We start from the raw sequence: 12,425 nt of genomic DNA, 5'->3' as shown, positions 1-12,425 counted from the left end.
TTGGGGCAGGGGGGGCAGGGTTTGCCCCCCACCTTTTCTTTGAAAACTATTAACCAGTAAATAACGGCAGGACGAATGCGTGTTCTACTTTACTGGTGCGTGAAATACTGAAAACTGCATTCAAGTAATATTTCTGCACTATTATGAATGCATCACTATGTTATATTATCTTACATTTGGAAAAGGAGAAGACTATGTACACCAGAGCAAGTGGTACTATTTTGCAGTTAAGTTTCTGTGCTTTACGGAGGTACCTGGGAAGGAGAGGCCGCCGCTCCGCTCTGCCCCGCCGGGTCGCAGGACTCCCAGCACCACCACCTACAGCATGCGAGGAAGGGCTGGCCCGTTGAGCTGAACGGAGCAAACCAAAAGGTGACATGAGGGAACAAAAACTCAACCCAAAATTGGCAAATCAACGGTGATGAGAAACAGAAGGGTAATTTATTATTTTTGAAGGGGGAGGAAGAGGAGGAAAAAAAATATTTTTTTTTTCTCATTTGTTTGGTTGGGGTTTTGTTGTTTTTTGTTTTTTTTGTTTTTATTCTTCTCGCAGCTGCAGGCGGTAGCGGTGGTAGCGGACCTGGAAAAACATTCTCTCCAGTAAAGAGCGTGTCATCCCTGGCAGGGCATAATGTTCGACGACACCCACGTGCTTGAACCCCAAGGACTCATAGAGCTTGTGGGCTGCCATCTTCACAGCCGTGGTTCCCAGCACGACAGAGGAGTAGTTGTTGAGCATGGCAAACTCCAGCACTTTGCGGCCCAGGGCCTTGGCGATCCCTTTGCCGCGGTAGTTGGAGTCGACGGACATGCGGCGAAGCTCCACCGTGTTGTCTTCCTCGTTGCCCCGCGCCGCCACGATCCCCACCACGTTGCCGTCCAGGATGGCGACCCAGAAGCAGGAGCCTGTGGGAGATAAAGCAGCACACGTAGTCACCAGCCATCCCGGACAGACAAGTGCCCATTGCCAAATGCACAAGTGGGAGCAAGGCTTGAGGTCCAAAATCACCTGTCACACGTGGGGACTAACGACCTCCATAAATAAGGACCAAACTCTTTTTTCTTGACACACTGAAGGGAATGTTGCTTTCCCAAGGAAAATGCATAGCAAAATCCCTACGAACCAAAGGAAGATACCCAGGGACCAGGTGTTATGAAGTGCATTTGGCTGCCTTCACAGACAGGAAACAGTCCCCAGCCAATGGTGGTACATGATGGGCAACTTCTGACCTGCTCGCAGTCGCACTCTCCTGTCCTACCACATAACTTCACTGCAGCGAGTCCCCAATTCCTCTTGGCAAAGCAAAACCCACCCTGGCTCCTTGTTGCATCACACTCTGTGATGAGGGGTTGGCACAGGCAGCCTGTTGTGTTCTTTGCTGCCAAAATCCTCCTTTACTGGAGGTTGCACTTTTCAGAAGCTCTCATCTCCAGGTCAACAGCTTGACCGAGGCATGGGCAGGACATCATCGGGCTGGACTCACCAGCTGAGAGTTGCTGATGTGCTCTGGGCAGACCTGTGGTCTCTGAAGAGAGCAGGGGCAGCACTTGCAGGCAGGAGCTCATGAGGGAGAAGCACAGGGCGGTGCACAAAGCATATTTGGAGATGTAAGAGGGTAGGATTCAACTGAATGACAGTGAGGATGGGGAAAGGCTGAGCTTCTTTCCCTAGTGCTGTGGTGAGAGGCAGGGAGCCAGCTCAAAATAGGATGGGAGCCTCTGTGGTGGGGGATAAGGAGCTGGTGGGGCCTCCCCAGGTTGGGGAAAGCTGTGCCTGCTGTGGGGCAGACACATTGGGACTCATGAGGATGTTGCTTTTCAGGTGTGATGCAATAGCTGTCCTGACTGCTCAGGACTCCCAGTGGCTCCTCTTGCCATCTGCTTCTCTATCCACAAGGACCTGATATGAAAAGTTAAATAAGTGACTGCCTGGCTTATTTCTGACCTCTCTCCATGCACATCAGATATGTAAGTGCATTCTCCTCTTAGAGACTTCAGGGCAGAACTTGCCTAAGACAGCTTCAAACAGAAAATCCAAACTGGGCAGCAAGATGCTGGTAGTGAGAAATTGGGACCGTTAATGGCAGCATAACACCAGCAGGGGAAAACAGCATAAACATCTAGAAAGAGCACCTCCTGTGCACAGTCAAGATGAGGCTCACCAACTCCTTCCCTGCAGGTTGGGGTGCTTGTGGCCAGATCCCCCTTGCTCTGGAGCTACTGCTGCTCCTCTTCTGCTGCCCTGTGCCAGGTGAGAGCCTCTCATGAGCTGGAAACACTGTGCTCAAGCAACTCAGGCCAAACCCCCATAGTTTCAGCAAGCAAAACCAGTCCATCCTCATTTACACTGGTATTGGTCAGTGGGCACGCTGCTCTGGGGATGAGGATGCAGCTTAAAGAATAGGCTGTGCTTTTGAGGTACAGGGGGGTCAGCACAGTCACTCTGCTGTGAGGTGTCTTGCCCAGAAGAAAAGCACTGACTTTCAGTGCTCTGGAGCAACATGGCTTCATCCAGGGGAAGAGGACCCTATCACAGGAGAAACCCCTGGTGCAGGCAGTGGCCTTCTTCCCCAATGCTAAGCAGAAGAGAACCTGACCTGGGCAGCAACTCCATCTTTAGCACCATCCCTGCCAATCATCCAAACCCAAATGCACGACACATCTGTGTAAAGACCAGAGTTAAACAGCCCAGGTGGGTGCTCAGGGGTGCACAGCACCACTTCCCCTACAAAACTGGGGGGGAAAATTATTAAAACAACTCAGAGTACTTTGTCACCGGAAGAAAGCAAAGCACTGGAGGGGCGGTGGGAGGTGCCTCCCCAGCTGCTGCCTGCAGGACACCTTGTGACTCCACAAAGCCATCAGAAAGAAACGGGCCAAGGTCTTCCCCGCTTCCCTGCAGCACAGCCCAGCTGCCAAGGAAGAGTCAGGTACAAACAAAGGGTGGGGAACCAGCCCAGGTTGACCCCAGCACACCGGGCTCATCCCCACCTTCTGAGCAATGCACAGCTCCAGCGACGCTCACTTTTGTTCCCCCTGCAAGTCATTTTGCTGCTGCTATCTAGGCCAACCGCTAATTTTTAAAACACCGGGGCCCATCTTGACCCATTTATCACGAGCAGTTAAGATGTCTCTACTCCACTGCCGCGTTGACAGTGTGGCTTGTTCCCCTGTGCTCGCTTGGATCTCACAACGTAATTTATTCAGACATGACCCCAGATGAACACCTACAAGCACTGAAACCCAGCAGCCGCCCTCCCTCCGAATACAAAGCACAGGGTAGAGAGCTCACTGCTGTTTTTACACTGTTCCTCACGTGGTGGTGGTGCCCAAGGCACTCCCCAGCCCATCCATCACACCCCTGGCCACACGGCAAGCACACCACAACATCAGGGCCACAGGGATCCTCACCCCTACATGCATGGCCATTGCTCCTGTGGTGCAGTCTCAAAAGGAGGTTCATCCCCAGCACGCACCCAGTTGTGAGGCAGCCCCCAAAAGCTCCACAAAGCAGACATCAGCTGGTATCCCCTGAGCTGCAGCCAGCAGCACAGCTGTCACATCCCCCTCATCCAGCCCCATGGGCAGCAACTCCTCCTGGAGCTGCTTCTTCAGCAAGGTTGTCTCGATTTCCTCAAACCAGAGACACAACCTAGGTTCCTCTCAACCTGAGGTTACACAATTGCTTCCGTGATTGCTTCCCATTTTTATTCCCTGCTTTCCCTTCTTAGCAAACACCTCTTCTCTGTCTCTGCCCACCAAACCTGAGAGGCTGCTAAAGCTCACTCAGCAACACTTCCCACATTTGTAAAACGGCACATTTCTAGTACTTTGGGGTATTCTGCCTATTCAAACCCCAAATCTGGACATATCCACCACAGCAGACCCCCAAAACCTCCACATTTCCAGTTCCTCTGACTGCCCTTTCCATACCCCCACCCCTGTCCCTCCCAGCAGGGACCGGCCCTGGTTGCAAGCAGGATGACAGCAAAGCTGCGCTCCTTGTTAGTTTTTACTTACAACTTTAAAGCTTAATTATAATGATTTTGAGTTCAACATGAAAAGAAACAGTATCTGGCACATCTCCCAGTGTGTGTTGTGCACATAACGCTTATAATTAGCCACAGACAGGACACATCTGCTCAAACAACACGAGTCGTGTGCAGCTCTCGCTTACACCAGCACCACCAGGCCCCAAAAATTCGACCCTACTGCTCACCTTGTGTCTGCATCTGCTCCAAGGATCACCGGTGGCCAGATCCTTCACCTTACTGAAGACACCTCAAGTTCCCAAAGGTGGCTACAAGCCTAGGAACAGCTTTCCCCTGTGGGGTTGTCAAATCCCTCCTTTAGGCAGCTGCCTAGAGGATTTGCCACTGAAAGCTGTCTTGGGATCACACCACATTCTGCTGACCTTGGGCTGAGACTTTCTCTCCTCTGGTAAAACTCTCCAGCTTCAGAGCAGGAGTGCTGAAGGTCTTCAGTTTGCTTTTTACCTAAACTCAATTAGATGACCTTTAAAAGTCCTTTCCAACTCAAACTATCCTATGATTCCAGGTTTTCCGAAACGCTAGCCAGCTGCAGCTCCTCACCATATCCACTCTTCCAGCAGCACTTATTCTGGAGCAGCACAGAAGCACTCCGGAAAAACCACCCTGCACTGCCACATCCCAAGGTTTGGGGGGGGGGGGGGGAAGGTGTCTCCTCCCCACCTTTTCTTTACCAGGGGATTGACTTAGAGCTTGGTTTTGAACTGTTTCCTACCTAGGATGAAACAAACTAACACATCTTACCTGTCAGTAATGAGCAACAGCCTTGTTTGCAGTTCTATTAATAGCAGGAGCTGACGTTTTACTCTCTCACATGCTATCTGAAAATAATCACTGCTGCAAAGATAAACACAGACCCTGACAGCTACAACTCTCCCTACCCCTTTCAGATACTCATTTTGTGGCAGCATCTCTGTCTCTGCCTTCCCCCTCATTTGCAGTCCACCTGCCAAGCCATCACTATGGTCATCCAAAGAAAGCCCTTCTAGCTCTCTCCAAGATCTGTTCTTCATGGATGTCTTGCACGTAACTAGAGCTGCCCTATGAACAGCACTCTGAAGCACTGGAAGTACCTTCCAGAGGCATGAGCTGTTCCCAGCCAAACACCAAGCCTCTTTGCAGCACTGTTCCCTGCTTCCTTCAGGGCTGCCAACTGCAAAAGTGAGGAGAAGTGGCCATGGAAAACGCACCACCACCTTCCTTAGCTCTCTCCACTCCCTCAGCTTGCTGCCTCATCACACAACATCAGGAACTTACAGGCAAAAAAACATAATAAAGGAAGAAACCTTTTTACAATGATGGTGTCGTGAGGCACTGGAACAGGATGCCCAGAGAAGCTTGTAATACAGCACCTATGAGAAAGGCACAAAATGGCTGTGATGTATGTAACAAGGAACATGATTTTGGGTTGTTCATGCTTCACAGCAAGGTCAGACATGGTTCCTCAGCTCATGGTACCCAGGGCCTGAAAGCATACAAGATGGCAGTGTCTTTCTGCTCTAAATTTAAGGATGATTCCCAGCTTTTGAAGACCAAAAGAGAGCATTCTTCTAATCCACCCACCCATCTCCTAAAGCACAGGCTGCCCTCAGGCTCCACACACTGCTGCTGGTGCCACACCCCGAGGACTTCCCTGGAGCGGTGGTGGCACGCTGGCCACTTATTCCCAACTCCTGCCAAGGAGGACATGCCATGCAATTCTCTGGCTGTGCCTGCAAACCTGCTCTCTCACCCTCCTCCACTGTCATGAGCTGCACAGCTCTCCCCCACACAGCCGACAAGGATGGATGGTGGGTGAAAATAAATTCATTTATTTTTGCTGCAAATTCTTCTACACCTTTTGATGAATAAAAGGCCAGTGGGTGGATGGGTGGAAAGACTGGAGCCAAAAGCAATAGCAGAGAGTACTGCAAGAAGAGAGGGGAACAGAGAGACATCAGCCTTTCCCACCAGCCTGAGTCCTACATGACTGACAATAGCAGGTTCCCACACCTTTCCTAAGACACTCAGCACTCAAGGACCACTACCCCAAACTCCAGAATTTAACAGCAATGTGTTGCTCTGAAAAAGCAAAGCTCTGTCTTCCAGGTAGGTACTTTTCAAATCCATTGTTTCCTAGACAATTCTAGTATTCCCACAAGAACAAGCACAGCTCTGCTTCTGCCAAACATCCTGAACTCACAATTGGGTCCTCCCTAGTGCCAGCACCTACACACTGAGGAGTGACTTTTCTCAGGGCTGGAGAGGGGACAGAGCAGCTCCTGCAGCCACCACTAACTGTTGGTGCTAATTTCACATGGGTGGGAAGAAGTTTTCCTTGGAAGTATGTATGAAAGGCCCAGTCTTCTCCCTCTTTCTTTGGAGGTACACTACTATCTCCTGCAGCAGAGCTGTCATTAATTCTCAGAGGCTTATTTGTGGAACATAATTTCCAGACAGACACGCAACTTCTCAAGGCAATATCCCTCCAAGCACTGACTGTGACTTTCAGTTCTGCTTTGGCATGTCACAGCGACACAAGTATAAGCAATTCCCCTCTCGGCTGAAAGCTGTCCCAGGTGATGTCCTTGGAGCACCCTCCAGATGAGAGGACTAGCAGAGATGCTCAGCAGTTACCATTGCTACTGCTGGGAAGGTACCAGGCGAGCATCAGCTCCTCTGCATGCTTACAGCAGAGCCAGGAAAGCATCCAGGGACTGGCCACCGTGAAAAAAGGAAGCTGATAGTAAGAGAAACTCTTTTGGAAGGCCAGGCCTTCCAAAATTAAAAATAGGAACCTGCATCCCTGGCAGAGATGTGACATGCAGGTGTGAGCTCTGGGATGGGGAGGGAGGCTGCCCACAGGCTCAGTGTGTGTCTTCAGGGCTTTGCTGGGAGAAGCAGCATCCTGCACAAGGCAAACATCCCTCTCCTACGTTTCCCTCAGGCTTCTACAAAGAGGCAAAAGGGGGAAAAAAAAAATCAAAACAGCAAAAAACTCAAATTCATCCCCATGCTTTCCATAGGACAGGATCTGCAATTGCCTGTGTCCCTTGTTCTTAATATACCTACATAAAGGCTTCCCAAAAGTGACAGCCTTGATAATCCCAGAGATCCGAATGCCCCCGACTCCTCCCTGCAACCTGCTGATGTTCTATGGCACAGCCTGGTGTGACACCTCTGCATGGAAACACTGAGACACAGGAAATGCAACACGCTGTCCCATCATGAAGCTTTAAATATTTGCCCTTGGAGTCACTTATACAGCCTCCTGTGCCATCTCTTGATGTGATTTTGGCCAGAGCAGCAGCCCTTTGAGCCAAGCAGGGATGATTCAAGCAGAGTAGTACAGAAGGAACCAGGGGATCCTGCACTGGACACAGTGCAGTGCCATCATTACCTATTTACAGATAACCCATTAAAAAGCCCCGAAGTTCAGTGTCTGGCCTCTCCTCCTGCCAGTACTATTTATATACATCGCTGTCAGTGAGACAGACTGTGAGTGGCAGCAAGTGTACAGAGTCCCCAGCCCAAAGCTGGCTGTGCCATGGCTGTGTGTGGCTGATGCCATTTAAATCCCTGCCCTTTTATCCTGTCTGGGTTTTGAAGACGGAGCAGAAGAACTACTGAGCACTTGAGGCAACTCTCCCTCCTCCTTCTCCTCCATCCTTGGTGAAATGCAGGGCAGACCAGCCGAGTTAAATCAACATCAAGGGAGAAAAGAGGTTCTTCTGGGGACAGCTTGGCTGCTGTGATGTGAATGCTGCCAGCAGGAGGAGTTTGGGGCATGGACGTGGCAGAGTGGCTGCCACCCAACCAGACAGGGGTAGCCTGAGCACAGGGACTAACCAAGGACAGGCAACAGCTGTCCCTGCCACTGACTGCAGCTGCTCAGCTAGCCAGGATGGGGAGGGATTTATGTCTGTGTTTATGAGGTATGCCATTATCCCATTATGCCTCCTTACCTCCATCTTTCCCGTGCGTTGAGTTTCTCTCCACCTTTCTAGTTTCCCTTGGCTTCAAACAGGGCTGCATGGCAGCTCCCACAAGTTCTGCTAATAACTCTACACTTGACTTCAGTTAAAGGCATTCCTGGAGGGCTCCTACAAAATAATGGCATCCCACTGCACCACATAAGGCCCAGGCATAGGGGAACAAAAAATGTCAGGGACACAGGAATTATTCATGCATGAAATTAGAAACGCTGTGAGACTCCTTCCTCCTCATAAATAACTCCACATAACCTACCACTGCAGGACTTATTGCCCTGTTATAAACAATTCCCTGCTGGAAGAGCACAGGACAGCGCATCTATATGCCAAGGGTGGGTGACATCCCTTGATTCATGGGGCATCTGGGCAGCAGGTGATGAGATCACCAACACAGCATGAAGAGAGATGGAGGATTTGGTTCTGAGCAACCAGTTAATCTACTTCTCCATATGCCTTCTTTTCTATCCTGGTTACCTTTCACCTGTGTTGTTACCAAGGGCTGAAGCTACTTGCAACAACCCCTAAGCTCAGGCAAAGCCTCCAGAGCTGCAAGCAGCAGGGAATCAGTGGGATGACAGTGACATCCAGCATTTGACCATATGTCCATGGAACCACATTAGCTATCAGAAAACACTGTGACCACATTCTACCACAACAACGGGTCTCAAACTGCCCCAGGAGACAAGAATTCAGAGGTGGCCTCTGCATCTGACAAACCTGAGCATAAAATGAGAGACCAGGCAATGAGGTTTTGGACCGCAGGCAACAGCTGGCCTACACATCTGTGCAAACCCAAAATCATATTTGTATTCAGACTGGTATATGCTGTAGCGTGCCAGTGCTGATAAACCTGCAGAAGCAGCACATGCTGTACAGGTGACAGTCCCACTGGGGGGTTTTGCTGCAGCCCAGGTTTACCTTCACCAGGGGATGGAAAGGGTGGTGGGGTTGCAATTTAGAATAACAGTATGAGAACTGACTTTCATCAGTGCCTGCTCCGCACTTCCTGATGGAGCTGATCCTTCCTCAAAAGCACCCAACTACTGCACCACAGGTATTCCATTTTGGGATGTCAAAGCCCCCAGAAAACCCCTAAGATGTTAATGGCTAGCTATAGTTTACTTTCACTCTAATATTTTGACAGAAGAAAATAAAACTCACATTCTGCAGCAAAGGGACTTCTGGAAGTGGCCAGGTTTGGTCCTAAACAGCATCTCCTGCTGTCACTGCTGGGGACATAACCTAGCAGGCATTCTAATCTTCTTAAAACCTTTGCTTTAAACCTCACCCTGTTCCTTTGAAATACCTCTATGACAGTTCCTGCCCACGCACCTCACCCTGCAAAGCTTTGCGGGGGCCCAGGCTGGACGTCTGGATCAATGCAAGCTGTTAGTGGCCATGCCCCCCATGTCAGCACTTCACTGGTTGATTTTTCAAACAGGCTCCAGTCCCCCAGGGCCCAGAGTGTCACTGTGTGTGACAGCACCGGAGGGGGGGCTCAGCAAAGCCCCAGGAAGCGCTCAGCACAGAGCAGGAACAGGCTTTTGATGAGACAGCTAGAAATCCAGGCGGTGCCGCAGATGGGATAAAGACAGCCCTTCCAGCACATTTCAGAGGGTGCTATATTAAGAAGTGTAACAGCAGGACTTTAAAACCTTCTATCAGGCTCTTTTTGCTGGCCATGCTGCACCTTGAAAAGCAAAGACTGAAATAAAGCCAATGTATAACAACTGTTCAAGAAAAAGCTGCAGAAGCAGTTGTGAGGGATTAGAAATTGCCTGGTTATCTGGACAGATTTAGCCTGGCCCATCTCTCTGCTGCTGAAAAGAAGGACACAACACTGACAAGGGAGATACAAAACCACTGATGTAGCGACCAGGGCTCTCTACCTGCTGCTGGGTCATCAAGGGAGAGCACAGACTGAGAAACCAGGCAGTGCCTGTGGGTTTGGCATGTGAGTAATTGTTATCAATAAGCAAAGAATTAAATAGCTTAAAGGAGTGAATAAAGACTAGAATATGTGATTTTGGCATGGCATTGTCCCCAGGACTGACCGGATGACGAGTCCCGGCACAGTGGAGCTGGCTCAGCAGAACAGACTGGTCTGCACAAATGGGAAAAACCAGGAAAAAGTATTTAAACTACTTTCAGAGTAGATGTTCCCTCATGCATGCAAAATCCACATTAAGCCTATCAATTGCAGAGTCAGACCTTAACTAAACCAATGCTTTATATTTTAGACTGGTTTTTAGTTAGAAGTTTAAAGGAAAAAAGAAATCAAGCTTTGATAGCCTGGGTCCTGCCAGCTCCAAAAGACTGATGTGACAATCAGCTCCTCGTTAGTGAAATTAGTTTATAAGATGAAATGTGCTGCTGGTTGTGTTTTAACCAGCTCCTTAAAAGGACATTGTTAAGGCTCAGTTTCCATCTTCTACATCAATCTTTCACTACATGGCTTTATTGTTTTCAAAAGGTACTGAGTTCACCTTACAGCAATTTCCACTTGCAAACACTGAAAAAACTGGAAAATCTACAATTAGTAGATGTTCTAGAATTCATTATTTGTGGGCTGACTTTTCCTTTATATGCTTTACTGTAAAAAGGGATAGAGCAACAACCATTGAATGTCTTCCTTTCGCTTAGCAGTTGGCCTAGCCATAAATCATGCAGGGAAAATGGATAGAATCGATCTGATTTTCACCATCCATCATTACTTGTCTGCTCTAAATTTAGCCAAGACTCTCTTTATTCAACAGAAGTGCCTGTATCTACACAGGTATTGCACCAAATGCTTTACAGCAAAGACGTTTGTTTACTAAGGTTTGTTTACTTAAGGTTAAATAATAAACGCAATTCTGAGCTCTACAAAGATTTCCAAGGAGGTTTATGCTGCTCTGAAGTCAACCAGCTTTAAGGTGAGTCATGTTCTGGGAGAGCCCCTCTTCTGCAAAAGATCACAGCAAAAGCCTACAGAGGTCACTGCAACCAACTGTTTTCAGTCAGGAACAAGGTAGGCAAGATAAATTACACCCAAGATGTAGGTTCATACTTAAGATATAGCATAATGGTGCACTAGGACAGAATAACATCTGTGCATGCAAACTCTTTAAATCACTCAAAAACAAGGCTGAGAGGTGCCTCCCCTCCTAATAGCATGAGGTGAGGCAAAGAGAGCGACTAAAAACATTTACATACTTAAAAAGTGACGGACAAACCCTAAAAGACAACAAACCAAACTTCCCCCACCCAAAATCAAAACACAGCCCCAAACAGGACTACATTGCATAGATTACTCTTAGGAGCATCAGCGTGGCAGAGCTGGGAATAGGCCACCCCTGGCAGGTAACTGACTGCATTTTGTAGCATGTAATCCCAATGCACAGGACTGGAATCCCCAAGTGCTTGGGCAGATGCTGGTTGGTTCTGCAAACACCCCCAAATCTACATCTGCAAGGCAGACAAGTGACAGAAAAGGCCAAAAGCACAACATTCAGCTGTGAGTTGGGTAAAGTTGTGTGCATATATTCAGCCAAACCATGCTGTACAGCATATTTCAGTGGTTCCGAACATGTTTCCCCCTCCCCCCCTTAGCACATTCCTGTTACCCTACGAGCCTCTGAGTGGGAGCTTTCCTACCACAGCAGCCAATGAGCGACAATGATGAAGAGCAGTGACCAATATTTCTGGTGCAGAAACACTGAGCAGAAAAGTCTCAGACCTCAGGGCAGCTCCTCCACTTTCCTCCCTAGGGTGTGCTCGGAACTGACAGACAGGGACTGCACTTCACCAAACCCCACACGGCAAAGAGAAGCCACCACAATACTCTCCTAATACCAATGACAGATAGGGCACTGCTGCATTCAAAGCCTTTCCTTCTCCAGATTACCTGAGTTTCACAAGAATCCTACCTTGTTACTAACACAATGAATCAAACCTCCCTGACCTCTAACTTTCCATTGTATTAATAATCTGCAGGAGTGAAATAGCAGTCACAAGGAGTTATATTTCCTCTGAAACCACAGTAAAGAATTTATTACTCAACACAGAGGAAGACATAAGAAAAAAAATAAAAGGTTCAGGGCACAGATTTGGTACTAACTACAGTCTGAAGTCAGGTAGTACATGGCTTGATCTCCTTGAGTCTATTGCAAAGAATAAATATTTCTTCCTATTTCTAGCACAACAGCTTGAAATGGTGCTGCGCACATACCCTTCCCAGAGCACAGGCATCCAACCAGGACACCAGTTATCACCACTTGGGACCAACCCACCCCATGGTATCAAAGCATGTGAATAGTCACCAGCTGCTGCACCAAGATGAGCCTCCCAAATCCATTGCAATGGACTGGGAAGAGCTCAAGAGTTGAGGAGTGAGGGTGGCACTGAAGGACATCTCACAACCTCT

General features: G+C 48.8%; 1 protein-coding gene across 1 annotated transcript in view; it reads right to left on the bottom strand.

Moving 5' to 3' along the window:
* Positions 1–491: 491 nt before the first annotated feature.
* NAT8L (N-acetyltransferase 8 like) overlaps positions 492–12,425 on the bottom strand; it is a 28,169-nt gene continuing 16,235 nt past the window's right edge. Inside the window, exon 3 of the mRNA XM_027662720.1 lies at positions 492–906. Within this exon, the coding sequence (XP_027518521.1) occupies positions 539–906 (368 nt within the window). The 3' untranslated portion in view covers positions 492–538. The remainder of the gene's footprint in view (positions 907–12,425) is intronic.

This window comes from Corapipo altera, unplaced genomic scaffold, assembly GCF_003945725.1.
Source record: "Corapipo altera isolate COAL_440 unplaced genomic scaffold, ASM394572v1 95, whole genome shotgun sequence".
In the NCBI taxonomy this organism is placed as follows: domain Eukaryota; kingdom Metazoa; phylum Chordata; class Aves; order Passeriformes; family Pipridae; genus Corapipo; species Corapipo altera.
Note: the sequence above shows the minus strand (reverse complement) of the source record. Positions and strands in the feature narration are given on the sequence as shown.